The 22969-nt window shown below is 52.5% G+C and overlaps 2 protein-coding genes across 6 annotated transcripts in view; one reads left to right on the forward strand and one right to left on the reverse strand.

The window, feature by feature from the left end:
• Window positions 1–1300: 1300 nt before the first annotated feature.
• On the reverse strand, window positions 1301–22783 carry RGL3 (ral guanine nucleotide dissociation stimulator like 3). 5 transcript variants are annotated; one of them, XM_060181776.1, is made up of 19 exons: window positions 22734–22783; window positions 22217–22330; window positions 20173–20396; window positions 19681–19734; window positions 19334–19548; window positions 16448–16602; window positions 16134–16349; window positions 13932–14035; window positions 13753–13837; window positions 12037–12093; window positions 10901–10987; window positions 10767–10799; window positions 10517–10638; window positions 6382–6477; window positions 6236–6304; window positions 6037–6133; window positions 4790–4921; window positions 4568–4682; window positions 1301–1882 (listed from the first exon to the last, which is right to left on the reverse strand). In XM_060181776.1, exons 1-19 carry the CDS (start codon window positions 22764–22766, stop codon window positions 1761–1763), a joined length of 2130 nt encoding a protein of 709 aa, XP_060037759.1. In that variant the 5' UTR covers window positions 22767–22783; the 3' UTR covers window positions 1301–1760. The 5 variants fall into 5 exon arrangements, with proteins under 5 accessions (XP_060037759.1, XP_007526114.2, XP_060037763.1 ...); XM_007526052.3 differs by having other exon boundaries at window positions 1303–1882; window positions 20185–20396; XM_060181778.1 differs by lacking the exon at window positions 4568–4682 and having other exon boundaries at window positions 1767–1882.
• PRKCSH (protein kinase C substrate 80K-H) overlaps window positions 6356–22969 on the forward strand; it is a 39913-nt gene continuing 23299 nt past the window's right edge. The window contains exon 1 of the mRNA XM_060181782.1: window positions 6356–6361. The gene's annotated coding sequence lies outside the window, so the exon portion shown is untranslated. The remainder of the gene's footprint in view (window positions 6362–22969) is intronic.

The raw sequence follows: 22969 nt of genomic DNA on the forward strand, positions 1-22969 counted from the left end.
TAGGTCCTGTCTTCTCTTTCCTGTTGGTTCCTAAAACCTCTTTACCTATGTGTCATTTCTTTTTAATCCAGAGCCCTGCTCAGTTCTGGCTTCTGGTGGTGCTGGGGGTGGAACTTGGGACCTCAAAGCCTCAGGTGGAAGAGTCTGTTTGCAGAAGCCCTGTTCTATGTCCCGACTCCTGCATCATGAGACCTTTGGGACTGAATCAGGAGGAGGGAAACGACAGAAGAGAGGAAGGTAACCCCCCTCTCCAGTCCCCAGCAAGGGTCACAAGAAGCAAAAGTAAGGAACAGACACTAGCAGATAATTGTAATCATGACCAGGGGGCTGAGAGATAGCACGGGAGTGAGGGTGGGGCCCCCCACGACAGCTGCCCCCCAACACCAGAAGCCTGAGCTGAGCAGTACTCCGGGCTGGTCTCTCTCTAGCTCCTCTCATTTAAATAAATGAATAGGGGCTCCAGGCCATGGTGCACCTTGATAAGCACACACATTACAGTGGGCAAAGTCGCAGGTTCGAACACCAGTCCCCACCTGCAGGGGGAAAGCTTTGTGAGTGGTGAAGCAGGGCTGCAGGGGTCTCTCTGTCTCTCTCCCTCTCTGTCTCCCTTTTCCTCTTGACTTCTGACTATCTCTATCCAATAAATAAAGAGAATTTACAGGGGTCTCTCTGTCTCTCCCCCTGTCTCCCCCTCCCTTCTTGATTTCTGGCTGTCTCTATCTCATAAATAAAAAATTAAAAAATTAAGAAATGTATACACAATTGTTCCCAGGCAGGGAACACACATTTTTATTTGATTTTCTTTCTTTTTTTAATTTTAGATATAGATATTTAAATTTTTTTATTTCCCACTTTCCCTTTTTCCTTCCTCTCTCTCTTTATAAAGTCTCTTTATTTGTTGGATACAGACAGCCAGAAATTGGGAAGGAAGAGAGACAGAGAAGGAGAGAGACAGAGAGACCCCTGCCGCCCTGCTTCACCACTTGTGAAGCTTCCCACCTGCAGGTGGGGCCTGGGGGCTCAAACCCGGGTCCTTTCACACTGTAATGTGTGCACTCAACCAGCTGCGCCATCTCCTGGTCACCTTTTTTTTTTTTTCTTAAATAAACTCATTGTTTCTGTAATCTTTATTTCTTGGATAGAGTCAGAAATCGATAGGGAAGGGGGAGGTAGAGGGGGGAGAGACAGAGAGAGACACCTGCAGCCCTGCTTCACCACCCCAAGCCTGCTTTTTCTAAGAGCAAGAGGCAGAGAGACAGCCAGAAATTAGGAGGGTAGGGGGTGACAGAGCGGGAGAGAGACAGAGAGACACCTGCAGCCCTGCTTCACCGCTTGTGAAACTTTCCCCCTGCAGGTGGGGAGTCGGGCCTTGAACCAGGATCCATATGCCTGTCCTTGTGCTTTGCGCCACCCGCGCTTAACCGGTTGCACTATAGCCCGTTTCCTCCCCGCCATGAACTATTTAATAACCCTTCTTTCTGGTGTGGTGGGTTTCCAAAAAAAAAAAAATGACAGTATTCTTTTCTCTTTTTTCATTTTTTTATTTTTTTCTTTCAGCCTTGGCGTTTATTTAAGTAATAAGAGAGAGAGAGAGAGGACACAAGATATGAAGGCACACGCAGCCTCTCCTGGGGAGGGGATCAGAGCTTTTTTTTTTTTTGGTGGGGAGGTGGGAGCAGCATCCCTCCCCCAGCCCCCATGGAGGAAAAGGGGGGTAGAGAGAGACAGGTCCCAGCAGGAACCCCGGGAGGCTGGAGTCATCATGGTGGGGACACCGTGGGGCCCTGTGTGGTGGCCGCCGCCTTCCTGCGCAGTACAAAGTCCCCTGGCACCCTGGAACTCATGGCATAGAAAACATTGGCGTTCTCTGGAATCAGGAGCTCTGGGGGGACAGGGGTGTGTGTGTGGGTGGCGGGGGGACCAGTGCTTGCCCTGACTCCCTGGGCCTGGACGACCACCTTATTCACTCATGACCTGTTAATTAATTAATTTTGCCACCGTGGTTATCTTTGGGGTGTCGTGAGCAGCCAGACCCCAACATTTCCAGCAGACACATGTTTGCGTATTTATTGATTTATTTATTCAGCAGAGCCCTGCTCAGTTCTGGCTGATGGTGGTGTGGGGGAATTGAACCTGGGACTTTGGAGCCTCGGGCATGAGAGCCTCCTTGCAGAATCATTGGGTCATCTATTCCATCCCATTTATTTATTTATTTATTTTTAATTTCTTTTAATTTTTAATTTTATTTTATATTTATTTATTTATTCCCTTTTGTTGCCCTTGTTGTTTTATTGTTGTAGTTATCGATGTCGTCGTTGTTGGATAGGACAGAGAGAAATGGAGAGAGGAGGGGAAGACAGAGAGGGGGAGAGAAAGACAGACACCTGCAGACCTGCTTCACCACCTGGGAAGTGACGCCCCTGCAGGTGGGGAGCCGGGGGCTTGAACCGGGATCCTTATGCCGGTCCTTGCAATTTGTGGCATGTGCGCTTAACTCACTGCGCTACCGCCCGACCCCTATATTATTTATTTTTTAATTACCACCCAGCTGAACATATATGTCACCAAGCACAAGGATGTGGGTTCGAGCCCCCAGTCCCCACCTGCAGGGGGAAAGCTTTGCGAGCAGTGAAGCAGGGCTGCAGGTGTCTCTCTGTCTCTCTCCCTCTCTATCTCCCCCTCCTCCTCTCAGTTTCTCTCTGTCTCTACGCAGTAAATAAACGAATAAATTACCAACTGTCCCTCAAACTTGGGACAAAAGCTCCAGTCCGCAGCTAGTCACTTCCTGCCCCCTCCCCATCCAGGCCATGTTCAGGGCTGGAGTTCAAGTCCCGCCCTGCCCTTGGGCAGTCCCTGATTTCCCGTTTCCTCCCCAAGTGGCCTTGGCCACAGCCCTGCAGCTAGCTGGGCCTCCTCCAAGCACCTGGTCCCCAAGGCCTCTGGGACACGTCGTCAGCTGCCCCCACCTGCCCCTGGGCCGAGTCACCTCTCGGCCGGCCCTACCCCCACCCCCAAAGGCCAAGGCCCTGGCATCCCTGAGGATCTGGGCTCGAGCCACCTGACCACCATGTCTGCAGGGGGGAAGCTTCGTGATTGAGGGGTGGGGTGAGGCTGTGCAGTCTCTGCTCTCTGTCTCTCTTGATATCTCTTCCCGGGAAGAGGACGCAGTGGATAAAGCACCGGGCCTTCAGACCTGAGGTCCTGGGTTCGATCCTTAGTGTCACAGACGCCAGAGAGAAGCTCTGCCCAGCCTCCCTCCCAGTCTGTCTCTAATAAATAAATCTTTCAAAATGGCTGGAAGCTCTGAGTTTCCAGGTTCAATCCTCAGCACCACCAGAAGCCAGGGCTGAGCAGTGTTCTGGTCTCTCTGTACCTCTCATTAAAAAGAAGAAGACAAAGAGGAAGAGGAGGAGGAGGAGGGAGAAGGAGAATAAGGAGGAAAAGGAGAAGAAATAATGGTCCGGGAGGTGGCGCAGTGGATAAAGCATCGGACTCTCAAGCATGAGGTCCCACAGTCAATCCCCCGCAGCACATGAGCCAGAGTGATGTCTGGTTCTTTCTCTCTCTTCTCCTATCTTTCTCATGAATAAATAAGATATACTTTTTAATTTTTTAATATTTATGTATTTTCTCTTTTGTTGCTCTTGTTGTAGTTATTATTGCTGTTATGGATGTCGTTCGTTGTTGGATGGGACAGAGGGAAATGGAGAGAGGAGGGGAAGACAGAGAGGGGGAGAGAAAGACAGACACCTGCAGACCTGCTTCATGCTTGTGAAGCGACTCCCCTGCAGGTGGGGAGCCGGGGACTTGAACTGGGATCCTTAGGCCAGTCCTTGCGCTTTGCGCCATGTGCGCTTAGCCCGCTGTGCTACCTCCTGACTCCTAAGATCTTTTTTTTTTTTTAAGAAGTAATTCTTTATTTTTAAGAAGTAATTCTTTTTTCTTTTTAAAATTTAATTTATTTATTTTTAATGAGAAAGAGAGAGACAGAGAAAGAGAGAGAGCTACCAGAGCATTGGTCTATGGTGGGCTGGGGATTGAACCTGGGACCTTAGAGCCTCAGGCATGAGAGACTTTTGCATAACCATTATGCTGTCTCCTCAGCCCAATAAGATCTTTTTAAATAAATTTTTTAAAAGTTAAGGAAATAAAATACGAAAAAAATAAATGAATAATAATAATTTTAAAAAGTCCACCAGGAGTCCTACCCCTGCCCCCTCCACACACCCCATGCCGGGATAGCTTAGGACAGGTGGGGTTTCTCTCTGTCTTTCTCCCCACCTCCACCTAAAATTAAAAAAAACAAACAAACAGGGACCAGGCCAGTAGCACGCCTGTCTGAATGTACATGTCACAGTGCACAGGGACCCGGGTTCGAGCGTGCACTTCTCTCCTGCAGGGAGGGAGCTTCAGAAGTGGTGAAGCAGAGCTGCAGGTGTCTGTCTTTCTCTCCCCCGCCCTCTGTCTTCCCCTTCTGTGCTACCAGGACCTTTCTGAGGGCTGAGGCCCCACCACCCTGGTCCCTTGTCCCCTGTCCCCTTGTCCCCCGTCCCCTGTCCCCACCCACCTTTATCCCCTGAAAGCGCTTGCAGGAGCTGGAAGGCCCCGGCCCCTGGCTGTTCCACACCGTGCTTCTGCAAGGCTCTCTGCACCACACTGGAGGCCTTGTCCTGGCTGGTGAGCTTGGGGGGGGGGGGGCATGGGACAGGAATAGGGAGGGGGTCAGGTGACAGGGACCCCCCCAAGACCAGGCACACGGCCCCCGTCCCACCCAGAGACCCTCACTCACCAGGATGCTTCGATAAACGTTCCCGTGGTCATTCTCCAAGCTGACCCGGATGACACGGGCCTCGGAGCCCTGGAAGGGGGTTCGGGGGCCTCCCGGGGGGCAGGAGCCTGGAAACTCGGGGTTCAGGGGCAGCTGTGGGGGTCGTGGCGGGGGGCATTGAGTATATACTCGCCACCAGAGAGGGGGCAAACTGGAGCTGATTGCTGAGGTACTGGGTTTGAGTCCTGGCAGAGATGGACTTCGTTTCTCTCTCTCAGAGATAAATTTATTTTTAGACAGAAAAAAAAGGAGTTTTAGAGATAGCACAGGGGTTGTGCAGAAAGACTCTTCTGCCTGAGGCCCTGAGGTCCCGGGTTCAATTCATTAAAAAAAAAATACATACACAGGAATGGAGGGGGCGGTAGCGCAGCAGGTTAAGCGCACAAGGACCGGCGTGAGGATCCCGGTTCGAGCCCCCGGCTCCCCACCTGCAGGGGAGTCGCTTCCCAGGCGGTGAAGCAGGTCTGCAGGTGTCTGTCTTTCTCTCCCCCTCTCTGTCTTCCCCTCCTCTCTCCATTTCTCTCTGTCCTATCCAACAATGACGATAGCAATAAAAATAATAACTACAACAACAGTAAAAACAACAAGGGCAACAAAAGGGAATAAATAAATCAATATTAAAAAATAAATTAGGGAGTCGGGCTGTAGCGCAGCGAGTTAAGCGCAGGTGGCGCAAAGCACAAGGACCGGCATAAGGGGCATAAGGATCCCGGTTCGAGACCCCGGCTCCCCACCTACAGGGGAGTCGCTTCCCAGGCGGTGAAGCAGGTCTGCAGGTGTCTGTCTTTCTCTCCCCCTCTCTGTCTTCCCCTCCTCTCTCCATGTCTCTCTGTCCTAGCCAACAACGACGACAACAATAATAATAACTACAACAATAAAACAACAAGGGAATAAATAAATAAAATAAATATTTAAAAACAACAACAAAAATGAATTAATGAAATAAAATAAAATGAGGGGCCAGGTGGCGGCGCACCTGGTTGAGCGCACACATTACAACGAGCATGGACTAGGGTTCGAGTCCCTGGTCCCCTCCAGCAGGGGGAAAGCTTCAGGAGTGGTGAATTAGGGCTGCAGGGTCTCTCTCTGTCTCTCCCTCTCCCTTCTCATCTTCTCTCTGTCTCTGTCCATTAATAAATGATTTTAAAAAACGAAATGAGATAACACCTGGTAACACCTGCCCTCCAGGACCCCCGTTAACCCAGTACCTTCATATTGGGGTGCAGGGGTCCTGGAGAGGGTGGGGGGCTTCCAGGAGTAGGGTCTCTGCTTCTTGGACTGGCAGGTGGGGACCCTGGTGACAAACTGGGGGACACCAGACCAGAGTCAGAGGTGGGGGTGTGTGCGCTGAACTCTGACCCTGGTTTTGTACCCCATCTCCCCCCCTAAAAAAAGTGGGGTGCTTACCTGGAGGTGGGGGAGGCGGGGTCTCCAGGACTCCCCCCAGGGGAGGAGCCTCGCTCTCTGGACAGCTTCCTGCAGGTGGGGGAAGGGGCAGGGTGAACCCCATTTCTGTCCACACTGCAGCCCCCCCAAGGCACCCCAAAACTCACGCGCTTAGCCGCTTGGTGAGGCTGATACGTCGGCGGATCCGCGGGGAGCTGGGGCAGGAGGCGGCGGGGGGCTCGATGACCCGGGACACCCGGTAACTGCAGGGGTGGGGCGGTGAGCTCAGTGGTTAGCGCCAGGCACTCAGGCCTGAGGGCCTGGGTTCGAGCGCCGGTATGGCTTTTACCATGACAGGCTCTCTTTGATTTTGAGCACAAATACTACCAGGCTCAGGGAGCCGGGTTCAAGCCCCCCCCGTCCAGCACCTGCAAGGGGAAACTTCACAACAGTGAAGCAGGGCTGCAGGTCTCTCTCTCTCTCTCTCTCTCTCTCTCTCCTTTCCCTCTTAATTTCTCTCTGTCTCTATAAAGAATAAATAAAAATATTTTTATAAAAGAAGATAAAAAAAACCCATTTAGTTATAGGTATATTTGTCGTTTTTCTTCCTCCTCTTCTTTTTTCTTTAAAATTTTAAAAATATTATTTATTCCCTTTTGTTGCCCTTGTTGTTTTATTGTTGTGGTTATTATTGATGTCGTTGTTGTTGGATAGGACAGAGGGAAATGGCGAGAGGAGAGAAAGACAGAGAGGGGGGAGAGAAAGACAGACACCTGCAGACCTGCTTCACCGCCTGGGAAGCGACTCCCCTGCAGGTGGGGAGCCGGGGGGCTCGAACTGGGATCCTTATGCCGGTCCTGCACTCACTTGCTGCGCTACTGCCCGACTCCCTATTTATTTATTTAGTTTTCTTTTGACCGGAGCACTGCAAAGCTCTGGCTTATGATGGTGCAGGGGATTAAACCTGTGACTTTGGAGCGTCGGCCATGAGCGTCTCTTTGCAGAACCATGAAGCTGTCTACCCTGCCCAGATTTTATTTCTTCATTCATGAGCAAGATAGGAGGAGAGAGAGAGAGAACCAGACCTCATGTGCTGCCAGGGATTGAACCCAAATCCTCATGCTTGAGAATCCAATGCCTTATCCACTGCGCCACCTCCTGGACATATATCAAAAGAGCTGGCTTTTTTGCGGGCTGGAGAGACAGCAGAATGGTTCTTCAAACTGACTCTCCTGCCTGAGGCTCTGAAGATTCAGGGTCAATCCTCAGCACCACCATCAGCCAGGGCTCAGCAGGGCTCCGGTCAGCTTCTCTCTCTCTCTCCCTCTCTTTCTCTCTCTATCTCATTAAAATAAAATAAAATAAGGTCGGGTGGTGGCGCACCTGGTTGAGCGCACACGTTACCATGCACAAGGACCCAGGTTTGAGCCCCCGGTCCACACCTGCAGGGAGAAAGCTTAGCCAGTGGTGAAGCAGGGCTGCAGGTGTCTCTCTGCCATTCTCCCTCTCCATCACCATCTTCCTTCTTGATTTCTGTCTCTATCCAATAAATAAAGATAATTTTTAAAAATCAAAAAGAAATAAAATAAAATATTATCTGGAACCAGAAAAGACCTAGAATTGCCAAAACAATCTTGAGAAAAAAGAACAGAACCGGAGGCATCACACTGCCAGATCTCAAACTATATTATAGGGCCATTGTCATCAAAACTGCTTGGTACTGGAACATGAACAGACACACTGACCAGTGGAATAGAATTGAGAGCCCAGAAACATCTAATCTTTGACAAAGGTGCCCAGACTATTACATGGGGAAAGCAGAGTCTCTTCAACAAATGGTGTTGGAAACAATGGGTTGAAACATGCAGAAGAATGAAGCTGAATCACTGTATTTCACCAAATACAAAAGTAAATTCCAAGTGGATCAAGGACTTGGATGTTAGACCAGAAACTATCAGATACTTAGAGGAAAATATTGGAAGAACTTTTTTCCGCATAAATTTTAAAGACATTTTCAATGAAACGAATCCAATTACAAGGAAGACTAAGGCAAGTATAAACCTATGGGACTACATCAAATTAAAAAGCTTCTTCACAGCAAAAGAAACCACTACCCAAATCAAGAGACCCCTCACAGAATGGGAGAAGATCTTTACATGCCATACATCAGATAAGAGTTTAATAACCAACATATATAAAGAGCTTACCAGACTCAACAACAAGACAACAAATAACCCCATCCAAAAATGGGGGGAGGAATTGGACAGAATATTCACCACAGAAGAGATCCAAAAGGCCGAGAAACACATGAAAAAATGCTCCAAGTCTCTGATTGTCAGAGAAATGCAAATCAAGACAACAATGAGATACCACTTCACTCCTATGAGAATGTCACACATCAGAAAAGGTAACAGCAGCAAATGCTGGAGAGGGTGTGGGGTCAAAGGAGCCCTCCTGCACTGCTGGTGGGAATGTCAATGGGTCCAACCTCTGTGGAGAACAGTCTGCAGAACTCTCAGAAGGCTAGAAATGGACCTACCCTATGACCCTGCAATTTCCCTCCTGGGGATATATCCTAAGGAACCCAACACACCCATCCAAAAAGATCTGTGTACACATATGTTCTTGGCAGCACAATTTGTCATAGCCAAAACCTGGAAGCAACCCAGGTGTCCAACAACAGATGAGTGGCTGAGCAAGTTGTGGTCTATATACACAATGGAATACTACTCAGCTGTAAAAAATGGTGACTTCACTGTTTTCAGCCGATCTTGGATGGACCTTGAAAAAATCATGTTGAGTGAAATAAGTCAGAAACAGAAGGATGAATATGGGATGATCTCACTCTCAGGCCGAAGTTGAAAAACAAGATTAGAAAAGAAAACACAAGTCGAACCTGAAATGGAATTGGAGTACTACACCAAAGTAAAAGACTCTGGGGTGGGTGGGTGGGTGGGGAGAATACAGGTCCATGAAAAATGATGAATGAAATAGTGGGGGTTGTATTGCTAAATGGGAATCTGGGGAATGTTATGCATGTAAAAAAAAAAAAAAAAAGAAGAAGTAGAAACGCAAAGCAGAAATTGACTGAGTTTGGAGTATGGCACCAAAGTAAGAAAGCAGAAGTACACTAGAGTTTGCAGTGAGTACCTCCCTAATACTTCCTCTCCACTTTTCCAAGCTTTGGTCCATGATTGCTCAACAATTTGTTTGGCTTTGTATGTTAACTCTCTTTTCAGTCACCAGGTTCCAGGTGTCATCAGGATGCCAGCCAGACTTCCCTGGATTGAAGACACCACCAATGTGTCCTGGAGCTCAGCTTCCCCAGAGCCCCACCCTACTAGGGAAAGAGAGAGGCAGACTGGGAGTATGGACCGACCAGTCAACGCCCATGTTCAGCGGGGAAGCAATTACAGAAGCCAGACCTTCCACCTTCTGCAACCCTCAATGACCCTGGGTCCATGCTCCCAGAGGGCTAGAGAATGGGAAAGCTATCAGGGGAGGGGGTGGGATATGGAGATTGGGTGGTGAGAATTGTGTGGAGTTGTACCCCTCCTACCCTATGGTTTTGTTAATTAATCCTTTCTTAAATAAAAAAATTAATTAATTAATTAATTAATTAATTTAAAAAAAAGAAATAAAATAAAATAAAAAGAGCTGGCGGGAGTCGGGCGGTACCGCAGTGGCTTAAGCGCACATGGCACAAAGCGCAAGGACCGGCCTAATGACCCGGTTCGAGTCCCCGGCTCCCCACCTGCAGGGGAGTCGCTTCCCAGGCGGTGAAGCAGGTCTTCAGGTGTCTGTCTTTCTCTCCCCCTCTCTGTCTTCCCCTCCTCTCTCCATTTCTCTCTGTCCTATCCAACAACAATGACATTAACAACAACAACAATAAAAGAACAAGGGCAACAAAAGGGAATAAATAAATATTAAAAATAAATAAAATAAAATAAAATAAAAAGAGAGCAGGCTTGGTCCATCACGGGTCATTTGTTCTCGACTGGGGTGGGTGAGGGTGAACGTCTGGTCTGTGCTGGGGTGTGTGTGTGTGTGTGTGTGTGTGTGTGTGTGTGTGTGTGTGTTTGGGGGGGGTTGCCCCACTTCATAGATGGGGAGGCGAGGAAGGCACGGGAAGAAACCAGAGACATCGCAGCTCGGCTGGAAACTGGGTGGCTGCTGAGTGGCTCAGAGGTCAGACAGAGCCCTTGATGGGTGCCTGATCCCGGGTGCAGGGCCAGGGCCAGGGCCTGGGAGTGGGGCAGGGGGCACAGTGTGGGTGGGGGTGTGGGTGGAGGTGGGGTGCACCTCTGTTCCTCGCTGAGCTGGCGCTGGGCACGCAGAGCAGCCAGCACCCCGGGGTGGGGCCTCAGCTGGTATTGGCGACATCTTTTCTGTAGCTGCTGGATTCGAGCTAGGATCTCCCACTCCTGGAGGGGCAGGGGAGGGCACGGGGGGTGCCTCTGAGACGCCCCCTCCTGCCGCATTCACGCCATCGCCCCCATCCCAGCCTAGGAGAAAACCCCCACAGTCAGTCCCCCCACAACCCCCGCCTCACCTTCCTCCTCTTCTCAAAGTTGATGAGTTCAGGCTGGGGAGAAACAAAGACATGTCTCGAGGTCAAGGTTAAGGTCGCAGGGAGGGCCAGGGTCAGGGTCAGGGGTCAGGGGGGTCAGGAGTCAGGGGTCAGACCTCCAGCGTGTCCGGCAGGGCGGTGTCCAGCATGACCAGGTCTGTGAGGAAGGTGCCCAGGTAGGGGACAGGGCCGGGCGGAAGAGGCTGCAGGACCCCACACACACCCAGAGTTCAGGTCACACTGGGGCATTGCTGGGGGGGGGGTCCCCCAGGGTCATGCTACCACCCCCCAACACACACACACACACACACACACACACACACACAACACAGGTTCCCCCACAGGACTGGGCTTGCAACCCAGGAGGGGGCGCAGTGGATAAAGCACTGGACTCTCAAGCGTGAGGTCCTGGGTTCGATCCCCAGGATCACAGGTGCCAGAGGGAAGCTCTGCTCCTCTCCCCGCCCCCTTTTAATTTTTTATTTATTATGAGATAGAGACAGAAATCCAGAAGGGGGAGAGAGAGAGAGGGAGAGAGGCAGAGAGACACCGGCAGCCCTGCTTCACCACTGCAGGTGTCTGTCTTTCTCTCCCCCTCTCTGTCTTCCTCTCCTCTCTCCATTTCTCTCTGTCCTATCGAACGACAACGACAGCAATAGCAACAATAATAATAACGACAACAATAAGACAACAAGGCCAATAAAAGGGAATAAATAAATATTAAAATAAACTCTTTTAAGAAAAAAACTTACAAGAGAGCAAGAGCTGAAAGTTTAAGAATAGACACACTCAGGGAGTCGGGCAGTGGCACAGCGGATTAAGTGCAAGGACCGGCGGAAGGCTCCCGGTTCGAGCCCCCAGCTCCCCACCTGCAGGGGAGTCGCTTCCCAGGCGGTGAAGCAGGTCTGCAGGTGTCTTTCTCTCCCCCTCTCTGTCTTCCCCTCCTCTCTCCATTTCTCTCTGTCCTACCCAACGACGACGACATCAATAACAACAACAATCACTACAACAACAATCAAAAAGAAACAATGGCAACAAAAGGGAAAATAAGTCAATATTAAAATTATATATATATATATATTTAAAAAGAATAAACACACTCACGAAGTTCATATTATTTACTCAACAAGACAGAGAGAAGCGGAGCCTCCCTCTGGCACCTGCCAGGCTGAGGATCGAACCCGGGACCTCGCGCTCTCCAGCGCGCCCCATGCTGGCCGCCCACGTTCCCCTTCTAAACCGTGGCACTCACGGAAGGCGGGTCTCCGGGGGCGCTGCCCTGGTCTGGGGGCCCCTCAGCGGCTTCCTCCTGGGGAGGGGGTGGGGATGAGGGAGGGTAGGGCTGAGCATTCAAACTGGGGGCTCAGGGCAGAGGCCCCCCGCCCAGACGCAGGGCTGTAGGTGTCTCTCCTCCTCCCCGCCTCTCAAATTCTCTGTTTCTATCCAATAACAGATTTAAAAAATAATAAAATAAAGGGAGTCAGGCAGTAGTGCAGCAGGTTAAGCACATGTGGCACAAAGCACAAGGACCAGTGTAAGGATCCCAGTTCGAGCCCCTGGCTCCCCACCTGCAGGGGAGTCGCTTCCCAGGCAGTGAAGCAGGTCTGCAGGTGTCTGTCTTTCTCTCCCCCTCTGTCTTCCCCTCCTCTCTCCATGTCTCTCTGTCCTAGCCAACAACGATGACAACAACAACAACAACAATAATAACTAAAACACACAACAATAAACAACAAGGGCGACAAAAGGGAATAAATAAATATATTTTTAAAAATAAAATAATAGAAGGGAGTCGGGCGGTAGCGCAGCGGGTTAAGCGCAGGTGGCGCTAAGCACAAGGACCAACGGAAGGATCCTAGTTCGAGCCCCTGGCTCCCCACCTGCAGGGGAGTCGCTTCCCAGGCGGTGAAGCAGGTCTGCAGGTGTCTGTCTTTCTCTCCCCCTCTCTGTCTTCCCCTCCTCTCTCCATGTCTCTCTGTCCTATCCAACAACAATGACATCAATAATAACTACAACAATAAAACAACAAGGGCAACAAAAGCAATAAATAAATAAATAAATAAATAAATAAATAAAATAAAATAAAATAATAGAAAGGCTTCACTCTGTGTTCTCTTCATTAATATTATGTCAGAAGTGTCTTTTCAATATTTTTACTGATTTATTAATGAGGGAGAGAGAGAAGCCAGAGCTGAGCAGAGCTTGGAATTAACAAGAAAAAAAAAAAGTGAGGTGGTCTGGGAGGTGGTCCAGTGGATCAAATGTCAGACTCTCAGGCGTGAGGCACCGAGCTCAATCCACCGCAGCACATGGACCAGAGTGATGTCTGCTTCTCTCTCCACCTCTCTCTCTCTCTCTTTCTGTCTCTCTCAGTATGTTATTATTGAGAGAGGTACACAGAGAGAAACACCAGAGCCCTGCTGAGCTCTGGCTGATGGTGGTCCCAGGGACTGAACCTGGGACCTCGGAGTCTCAAGCAAGAGAATCTCTTTGCAGAAGCATGATGCTGTCTCCCCCGCCCTCTCTGCCTCTCTATCTGACCCTCCTGTCTTTTGAGTTCTGACTGTCTCTATCTAATTATCTAATAAATAAAGATGATAAAACTAAAAAAAAAAAAAAAAAGACTGTTGGCATACAAGGTACTTTTTTTTTTTTTTTTTTGGTTCCACTCTGTGCTCTCACTCTGCCCTTAAGAGCCCTTGGACCCTTGTGACGTCTGGTGTTTGCTGAAGGCATGACTAAGGCAGTCGCTGATCTAGAAATATGGGAGCAGGAGAAGCAGGAAAAAGTAAAGAGAGAGGGAGGGGAAAAATGTGGCCAGTCATGCAGAAAGGGAAAGGTCATTCTTCAAGTCCAAGGAGAGGACACAGAGTCTTGTTACCACGACAAGCTTTGAAAAGCCTGGCCCCAGGCTCCCAGGTCCCCTCCCCACAGCCTTATTTATTATTATTATTATTATTATTATTATTACCTGGGAAAGAATCTCTCGGCAGCTAAAGTAGTTGTTCTCATCTGAAAAGATCTGGGAGAGTTTCTTGAAGGCAGATAAGGGTTCCCTGGAGGGAAGGAGGGAGAGGGGGGTTCAGGGAAGGAGGGATGGGGTGGGGCTGTGAGGGGAAGACCCCCAGATGCCCCCCAACTCAGGCACACCTGCTCACGGCCCCCCAGCTGCGCTTGAGACGGTAAATGGGGTTGGACTGGAGGGCGGACAGGATGGCGTGAAGGGAGGAGAAATTCTTCAGCTCCCGGCAGCGCTGGGGGAGGGGAGGACAGGGCAAGAGGGGGTGCCGGTGAGAACGCCTCAAATCTCACCCGAACCCCCTCTGATCCACCTTAAATCTGGAGACTTCTCATTCTTATTTAGAAAAAGAGAGGGAGAGGGAGAGGGGGAGGGGGAGAGAGAGATGGAGGCTGGGTGGTGGTGCACCTGGTTAAGCACGCATGTTACAGTGCATAAGGATCTGGGTTCGAGCCCCCAGGCCCCACCTGTAGGGGGGGAAGGCTTCACAAGTGGTGAAGCAGGGCTGCAGGTGTCTCTCTGCCTTTCTCCTTCTCTGTCTCCACCTTCCATCTCAATTTCTGTCTGTCTCTATCTAATAAATAAATAGAACTTTTAAAATAGAGAGAGAGAGAGACCACAGCTCCAAAGTTTCTTCCAATGTGGTGGAAGGCAGACTCGAACCCAGGTCACACCCATGGCAGAGCAACACACTATTCAGGGGAGCTATTTTCTTTCTTGGTTTCAATTTTTTCTTATTTATTTTTCCCTTTTTGTTGCCCTTGTTATTTTTCATTGTTGTTGTAGTGGTTACTGATGTCGTTGTTGTTGGACAGGACAGAGAGACATGGAGAGAGGAAGGGAAGACAGAGAGGGGGAGAGAAAGACAGACACCTGCAGACCTTCTTCACCGCCTGGGAAGCGACCCCCCCGGCAGGTGGAGAGCCGGGGGCTCGAACCGGGATCCTTACTCCGGTCCCTGCGCTTTAAGCCACCTGCGCTTAACCTTAACCTGCGCTACCGCCCAACTCCCCTGAGTTTGATTCTTGGCATCATCACATGTGCCAGAGGGTGTCTCTGCTTCTCTTTCTCTTTCCTCTCATACATAAATATGTAAGTGTTTCAATGCAATTTATGTTTCAGGCTACGGAGACAGGATCATGCTTCTGCAAAAAACTTTTTCTGCCCGGATACTCTGAGGTCCCAGGTTCAATCCCTAACACCACCAAAGGCCAGAGCTAAGCTCTGGGCTATTTTCCTCTTTGTGTCTCTGTGTCCCTCTTTCATCAAAATAAAACAAATGCATTATATGTGGGCGGGGGAGAGAAAGGAGACAGAGAGACACCTGCAGCCCTGCTTCACCAGTACTCAGGAAGCTTCCCCCTGCAGGTGGGGGTGCAGGGGTATGAACCTGGGTCCTTGCTCATGACAATGTCTGTGCTCAGCTGTGCGCACCACTAAACATTTTAAGTATTTACGTGTGAGACCAAGTAGGTGCCTCAACCAGCAGAGGACACACTGGACCTACCTACCCTTTCTCTTTTAGTGGGGGCTCCCTGCTGTCCTCTGGGCATTGGCCCATTGGCCCCTCCTGTATGCTGCCCCTCCCCTTCATTCCTCCCAGCCATCCACTGAGTTTTTCCCCTGATGCATCCCCAGGCTCCAATTCCCAGGCTCAGCCCCAGGTCCCCATTGCAGGACCTTATAGCTCCCATTCCCAGGGCCCCATAGCACCCCACTCCAAGGCCCCCAACCCCCCCATTACCAGGGTCCCACACCAAGCCACTCATCCCCGTGCTTTCCCCCATCCCCGATTTGCAAGGTCCTCTCAGTCACCTGCAAACACAGGCCTTCCCCCAGCGCCTTCCAGGGCCCTGCTCCCTAAACCCCTTTTTCAGGCTGTCCCCAGGCCCTTATTCCCAGGCTCCCACCTAGACCCCCAATCCCAGCCCCTCCCCCAGACCCTTAGTGCCAGGCCCCCCATATCTAGGAACCCCAAACTCCCAAAGCCAAGGCCCCCAAGAACCCAATCCCAGGCTACCTCCAAACCCAGGCCCCCCCAGACCTCCAATATCAGACCCTCCTCTAGAACCCCAACCTCCTCATACCAGGCCCCCAGGCCCCCAGACCCCCCAAACCAGTACCTCCCCCAGAACTCCAAACCACAAACCCAGACCCCAAGCCCCCCCGGACCCCCAACCCAGGCCCGCTACACCCCCTAACCAGCACCCACAGACTGCACCCAGCCCAGGCCCTCGCCCAGACCCTCAGAGCACCAACCCCAGGCCCCCCACAGACTCCCAAACCCAGACCCCCAACCCAGGCCCCATTCCCTGCCCCCAGGCCCCGGGCACCTGTGCAATACGGATCCACTTCTCCAGCCTCAGAGCCCTCAGCGGGGTGGCCAGGCCCGGCTCCCCCAGCACCGAGCCCAGCACCCAGCCTGTTACCGCGTTGAACTGGGTCACGGTGGCCCGCACGGTGGGGGAGCTGCCCGCCACCCCCGGCCGGTCCCGTTGTGACCACACGGAACCCAGACACTCACAGGCACGAACACGAGAGAACAGCTCCTGGGGGGGGGGTGGGGAGAGTGAGGGGAAGGGGCCTCCCTGGGATGGGGGTGACCCCTGGCATCCTCACGGCCGGCGCCCCCTCCCCAACTCCGCACCGCGTCCAGCAGGGTCAGCTGCTCGGCCACCTCATCCACGCTGAAGTCCAGCAACTCAGGCCCAGACCGCACCAGACTATCCTCCTCCCGAACCTCCTCCTCCAGGAAGCCTTCTGGGGTGTTAGGATTGCGGGCCTGTGCACCACTCTGGGGTCCTGAAGGGAAATTCCAGAGGGTTACACATGCTGTGTGATCTTGGATGAGTCTCTTAGACTCTCTGAGTCTCAGTTTCTCATCTTTAAAACACCCAGGACTAGGAGTCGGGTGGTAGCGCAGCGGGTTAAGCACAGGGCCGGTGTAAGGATCCAGGTTCAAGCCCCTGGTCCCTGCCTGCAGGGGGAAAGCTTCGTGAGTGGTGAAGGAGGGCTACAGGTGTCTCTCTGTCTCTCTCCCTCTTACCTCTCAATTTTTCTGTCCTTGCAAATAAAGTTTAAAAATTAAACTAACTGCACAAAGCACAAAGACCGACATAAGGATCCCGGTTCGAGCCCCCGGCTTTCCACCTGCAGGGGAGTCGCTTCACAGGTGGTGAAGCAGGACTGCAGGTGTCTGTCTTTCTCTCCCCCCTCTGTCTTCCCCTCCTCTCTCCATTTCCTATCCAACAACGATGACATCAACAACAACAATAATAACTACAACAACAATAAAAACAAGGGCAACAAAAGGGAATGAATGAATAAATAAATAAATATTTTTCAAAAACCAAAACAGGACCATGCACAACACCCAGGGAGCCCCATGGAGGGTGGGCAGGGCTGTGGGTTCTCTCCTCTCTCAGCACCATGGACAGCACCCAGGGAGCCCATGGAGGGTGGGCAGGGCTGTGGGGTCTCTCCTCTCTCAGCACCATGGACAGCACCCAGGGAGCCCATGGAGGGTGGGCAGGGCTGTGGGGTCTCTCCTCTCTCAGCACCCTGCACAGCACCCAGGGAGCCCATGGAGGGTGGGCAGGGCTGTGGGGTCTCTCCTCTCTCAGCACCATGCACAGCACCCAGGGAGCCCATGGAGGGTGGGCAGGGCTGTGGGGGGTCTCTCCTCTCTCAGCACCAGGCACAGCACCCAGGGAGCCCAAGGAGGGTGGGCAGGGCTGTGGGGTCTCTACTCTCTCAGCACCCTGCACAGCACCCAGGGAGCCCATGGAGGGTGGGCAGGGCTGTGGGGTCTCTCCTCTCTCAGCACCATGCACAGCACCCAGGGAGCCCCATGGAGGGTGGGCAGGGCTGTGGGGTCTCTCCTCTCTCAGCACCATGCACAGCACCCAGGGAGCCCATGGAGGGTGGGCAGGGCTGTGGGGTCTCTCCTCTCTCAGCACCATGGGCAGCACCCAGGGAGCCCATGGAGGGTGGGCAGGGCTGTGGGGTCTCTCCTCTCTCAGCACCAGGCACAGCACCCAGGGAGCCCCATGGAGGGTGGGCAGGGCTGTGTGTGTGAGGGGGTCTCTCCTCTCTCTAGATCTGAGATTAAGAAGAATGAAACAAAAAGCTGTGGTGTCCAGCAACAGGAAGAAAGCCATTACCAACAAAAATCAGGATCCCCCTGGCTCCTGTGAGCTGGGAGGAGCTGGGCTGGGGGTCGGGGCATCTGGGAGACAAGGTTTTGGTTATCAGATGGGAGGGAGCAGAGACCCCTAACCAGAAGTGGCAGCTACTTTGTGGCCACATTAATCTGGGGGATTATCGAGAGAGGATTAGGGGGATCTAGGTGGTTTTGATGGGGATCAGAAAGAGAGCAGATGGTGGAAGCTGATCTTTTTAAAACAAGCAGAAGGCAATTTGTCAGTCAGCAAAAGGGTAGTTTGTACTGATCCTGGGGGCAGAGTCAGAGAAAGACTAGAGGGGTAGACAGCATAACGGTTCTGCAAAAAGTCTCTCCTGCCTGAGGCTCAGAAGTCCCAGGTTCAATCCCCCGTACCACCATAACCACCATAGCCAGAGGAAGGAAAGAAGAGAATAGGGTGGTAGCATCATGGGTGGTCCGGGAGGTGGCACAGTGGATAAAGCATTGGACTCTCAAGCATGAGGTTCCGAGTTCAATCCCCAGTTGCACATGTACCAGAGTGGTGTCTGGTTCTTTTTCTCTCTCTCCTCCTATCTTTGTCATTAATAATTTTTTTTTAAATCTTAAAAGAAAAAAAAAATGTCACCTACAACCACCCTTAAAAAGAAAAGAAATAACATCATGGTTCTGAAGATCCAATGTCCCAGGTTCAATTCCCAGCACCACCAGAGATGGGCAGAGCTCTGGGAAAAGGAAAGAGAGAAAGGAAGGAAGAAAGGAAGGAAGGAAGGAAGGAAGGAAAGAAGGAAGGAAGGTATGGTGGGTTGGCGCACCTGGTTAAGCAGACATATTACAGTGCACAAGGACCCAGGTTCAAGCCCCTGTTCCCCATCTGCAGGGGGAAAGCTTCATGAGTGCTGAATCAGGCTACAGGCCTCCTCTCTCTCTCTCTCTCTCTCTCTGTCTGTCTCTCTCTGTCTCTCTCTGTCTCTCTCTGTCTGTCTCTCTCTGTACTGGAGCACTGTTCAGCTCTGGCTTATGGTGATGTGGGGGATTGAACCTGGGGACTTTGAAGCCTCAGGCATGAGAATCTATTTGCAGAACCATGATGCTACTTATGCTCCACCCTCTCTCTCTCTCCTTCTCTATCATGCATTTCCCTCTTGATTTCTGGCTGTCTCTATTCAATAAATAAATAAAAATAACAATATTTTTTTTTTAAAGAAGGAAAGATAGTTCCCTTGAGTTACCTTTGCAATGGGAGACACACAAGATAGATGCTAACATCTTCTAAGGAGATCTCCCCATTTTTCAGACAGGGCAACTGAGGCTCCAGAGATGGATGGAGACCCCTGGAGGACCCCCAACCTGAGCCCCCCGACCCCTCACCTGTCCACACCTGCGTCTGATCCTCTTCTCTTCCGCCTTGCTCTGCCTCCGCCAAGAATTCTCGGAGGAGTTTCTCAGCCTCCTGAGCCTCTGGCCCCGCTGGGGAGGCCCAGCCCAAGAACTTTTGCACCTTCTGTAGATCTTCATGGGCAGGGTGTCCCCGAAAATCCTGGGGGTGATCCCGGAGCCAAGAACCCAGCACCAACACCACAGACCTGCGCCACAGGGGTGTATGTATGTGTGTGTATAAGCGGGTCTCAGAGCCCAGCTCTGGAGTACTGGACCCCCCTCCCCAACCCTTGAACTTTAAGTAGGGACCCTCCCCACTTGCTGGATGGGAGACTGACCTCAAGTTCCTGTTCAGTGCCAGGTCCCGGTCCTCAGACTTCTTGACCACTGACCTGGGAAGAGCCCCCAGCCCCCCACAATCATGTAAATAGAGAGAACCACAAAAGGGGGGTCAGAAGGAGCATTCTGGGATTTGGGGACTTGTGGGAGGGGGTTCCCAGGTGAGATTCGGAGGGTGGAGACCAGTAGGGGTCAAGAGGTGGCCTCTAGGTTTGGGGTGGTCTTTTCTGGGAATCCATATAGGGATCTGAAGGAGGGGACCCTGTTAGGGGTCAAGAGAAGGGTTCTAATTTTGAGGGGTCACCTGTTAGGAGGGATGACCAGGTGAGGGTCTGGGACTGGCCGGGGGGGGTGTCATGGTTCCTCCACTGGGTGTCAGGTAGAAGGTTCTGGGTTTTGCCAAATGGGGTCAAAAAGTAGGTCCTGGGGCTTGGTGCAAGGGGGACTTTTGGGGAGTGTGTGAGAGGGTAATGGGGGGGTTCAGATCACACCCCAGTACTGACCCCATTGGCAGAGGCGGCGGCGGCGGGGGCAGGAGCAGGTTGAGGACACGTGCGGTGGGCGCGAAGGCCTGGTGGGTGGCCAGGAAGGCGGGCACGAAGCTGGGGTCCTGCTCCCGGTCCCCCAACACCAGCTCCCACACCAGACGCTCCAGGTGTGCGGCCCTCAGCGCCCGCACCTTGCTGGTGCGGTAATGCAGGAAGCCCGGGACGGCCTGTGGGGGGGGGGCACCAGTGAGAATCCCCCCCAAAAAAAGGATTTCCCACCCCAACTCACCATTCCCAACCACCAGCATCACTGGCCGCACTCAAGCACCTCGATGCTTACACACCCAAATTTGCACTTTTAAAGTTTTACTGAGAGAGAGAGAGAGAGAAAGATCAGCACTCCCCATGTGAAAATATAGATATTTTGTGACTTGGGAGATTGGACTCTTTTTTTTTGCCTCCAGGGCTATTTCTGGGGCGCGGTGCCTATACCAGGAATCCACTGCTCCTGGAGGCATTTTTTTTTTTGTTCTTGCCTTTGTTTTATTGTTGTTGTGGTTATTACTGTTATTGATGTCATTGTTGTTGGATAGGACAGAGAAATGGAGAGAGGAGGGGAACACAGAGGGGGCGAGAAAGACAGACACCTGCAGACCTGCTTCACCGCCTGGGAAGTGACTCCCCTGCAGGTGGGGAGTCGGGGGGTCGAACCAGGATCCTTCCATTGGTCCTTGTGCTTTGCTTCACGTGCGCTTAACCGCTGCGGGGGGTTGAACCTGGGTCCTTGTGAACTGTCATGTGAGCACTCAACCAGATGCGCCACCACCCTGCGCCTTCTTTTTTTATTTTTTAAAAAATTTCTTTATTTATTCCTTTTTGTTGCCCTTCTTGTTTTATTGTTGTAGTTATTATTGTTGTTGTTATTGATGCCGTTGTTGAATAGAACAGAGAGAAATGGAGAGAGGAGATGAAGACAGAGAGGGGAAAAGATAGACACCTGCAGACCTGCTTCACCGCTTGTGAAGCTACCCCTCTCTTTTTTTTATTAAGTATTTATTTATTCCCTTTAGTTGCCCTTGCTGTTTTATTGTTGTAATTATTGTTGTTGTTATTGCTGTCATCGTTGTTGGATAGGACAGAGAGAAACTGAGAGAGGAGGGGAAGACAGAGAGGGGGAGAGAAAGACAGACACCTGCCGACCTGCTTCACCGCCTGTGAAGCGACTCCCCTGCAGGTGGGGAGCCGGGGGCTCGAACCGGGATCCTTAACGCGGGTCCTTGCGCTTTGCGCCACCTGTGCTTAACCCGCTGCGCTACCGCCCGACTCCCTCTCTCTCTTTTTTAAGAGAGGTAGGGAAGGGAGGACTTTCAGGCCTTGGTACTGTATTTAAGGCTGAGCTTATGTTGCAGATATATATACATATTGACACAGAGAGAGAGCACCAGAGCTGAGCAGTGCTCTGTGAAAATTAAAAAAGGAAGGGGGGGGCATAAGGAGACTGTGTAGTCGTTCTGCAAAAAGACTTTCATGCTTGGGGCTCTGAGGTGCCAAGTTCAATCCCCAGGACCACCATCAGCCAGAGCTGAGCAGGGCTCTGATTAATATATAGTCTGAGAGAGAAAGATGGAGGGAGAAATTTTCTCTGTGTGTGTGTGTGTGTGTGTGTGAGAGAGAGAGAGAGAGAGAGAGAGAGAGAGAGATGCCAGAGCATCACTGAATCACTACGGCTCGAACCCACAGCCTGGGGCAGGCTGGCATCAGCTCTGCGCCCCTCCTGCCCCTCCCCTGGCGACTTCTTAAGGCCACGCCCCTCTCCCGCCAGCTCCGCCCCCTAGCCGCCCTGCTCCCCACTTACCAGGGCTCTTCTGTGGGTCCACCTGTCCATCAGGGCTCTGCTCACTTGGCCCCGCCCCCTGCACCTGCTCGCGGAGAGCCCCGCCCCTCTTGGCCCCGCCCCCGAGCGCACGCGCTGCCTCACTGGATCCGCCCGGCCCCGCCCCATCCTCCTAACCCCGCCCCTCCCCGCCTGGCCCCGCCCCGCCCTCACCTGGCTGCCCCCCGGCTCTGCCCCGGGGCTCCCCCGCTGGCTGCGCTGGCGCCGCAGGCTGACGCTGTACACCGCCCCGTCCTCCTCCTCTTCACCCCAATCCTGAAGCGGCGGCTGGACGCGGGGGCAGGCTCAGGGCACTTGGGGGGCCCCGTCCACCCACCCCCAAACCGCCCCCCCCATTGCCAGCTCCATCCCTCCCTCCCTGCCCCCCACTTCCAGGCCGAGATCTTCAAGGCTGGGGAGGCTGGGGGGCGTGATTCCCAGGCTAGGGAACATCACATCGGCGCTCCGGGTCCCTCTTCGGTGGCACCCCCGAACCCCAGTTCCGAAGAGCACCCCAATCCCAGCCCTCTCCCCGCCCCACTGGGTCAGGGACCTGAGTCCCGAGCTCGGACACCCCGGCAGGCATTGGAGGGGTCGGTTTCCCCGCTGGGGAGGGAGCTGCGGTGAGGGGAGGGGGCTGGAGTTCAGAGTCTCCGCCGGGTTGGTGGGTGGGGGTCCCCGAACCCCTCACCAAGGTGAGCTCCTTGTCCGCCGCGTGCTCCATGGCCGGTTGTCCGCCGGACTGAGGCGGAAGGGCCAGTGGGCAGCGGCCGGAGGGGCGGGGCCAGGCCGGGGCGGGCTCCTGGGTTTCCCGGGGTCCCCCAGCGACACCCGGGCCAGGCCGAGTGGGGGTGCCGGTGGGCCCCCCAGTACCTGCCCACTTGGGGCCAAGGAGGAGGACATTCCCTCAGGAGGTGGGGCGGGGGC

This window comes from Erinaceus europaeus, chromosome 23 (genome assembly GCF_950295315.1).
Source record: "Erinaceus europaeus chromosome 23, mEriEur2.1, whole genome shotgun sequence".
Classification (NCBI taxonomy): Eukaryota; Metazoa; Chordata; class Mammalia; order Eulipotyphla; family Erinaceidae; genus Erinaceus; species Erinaceus europaeus.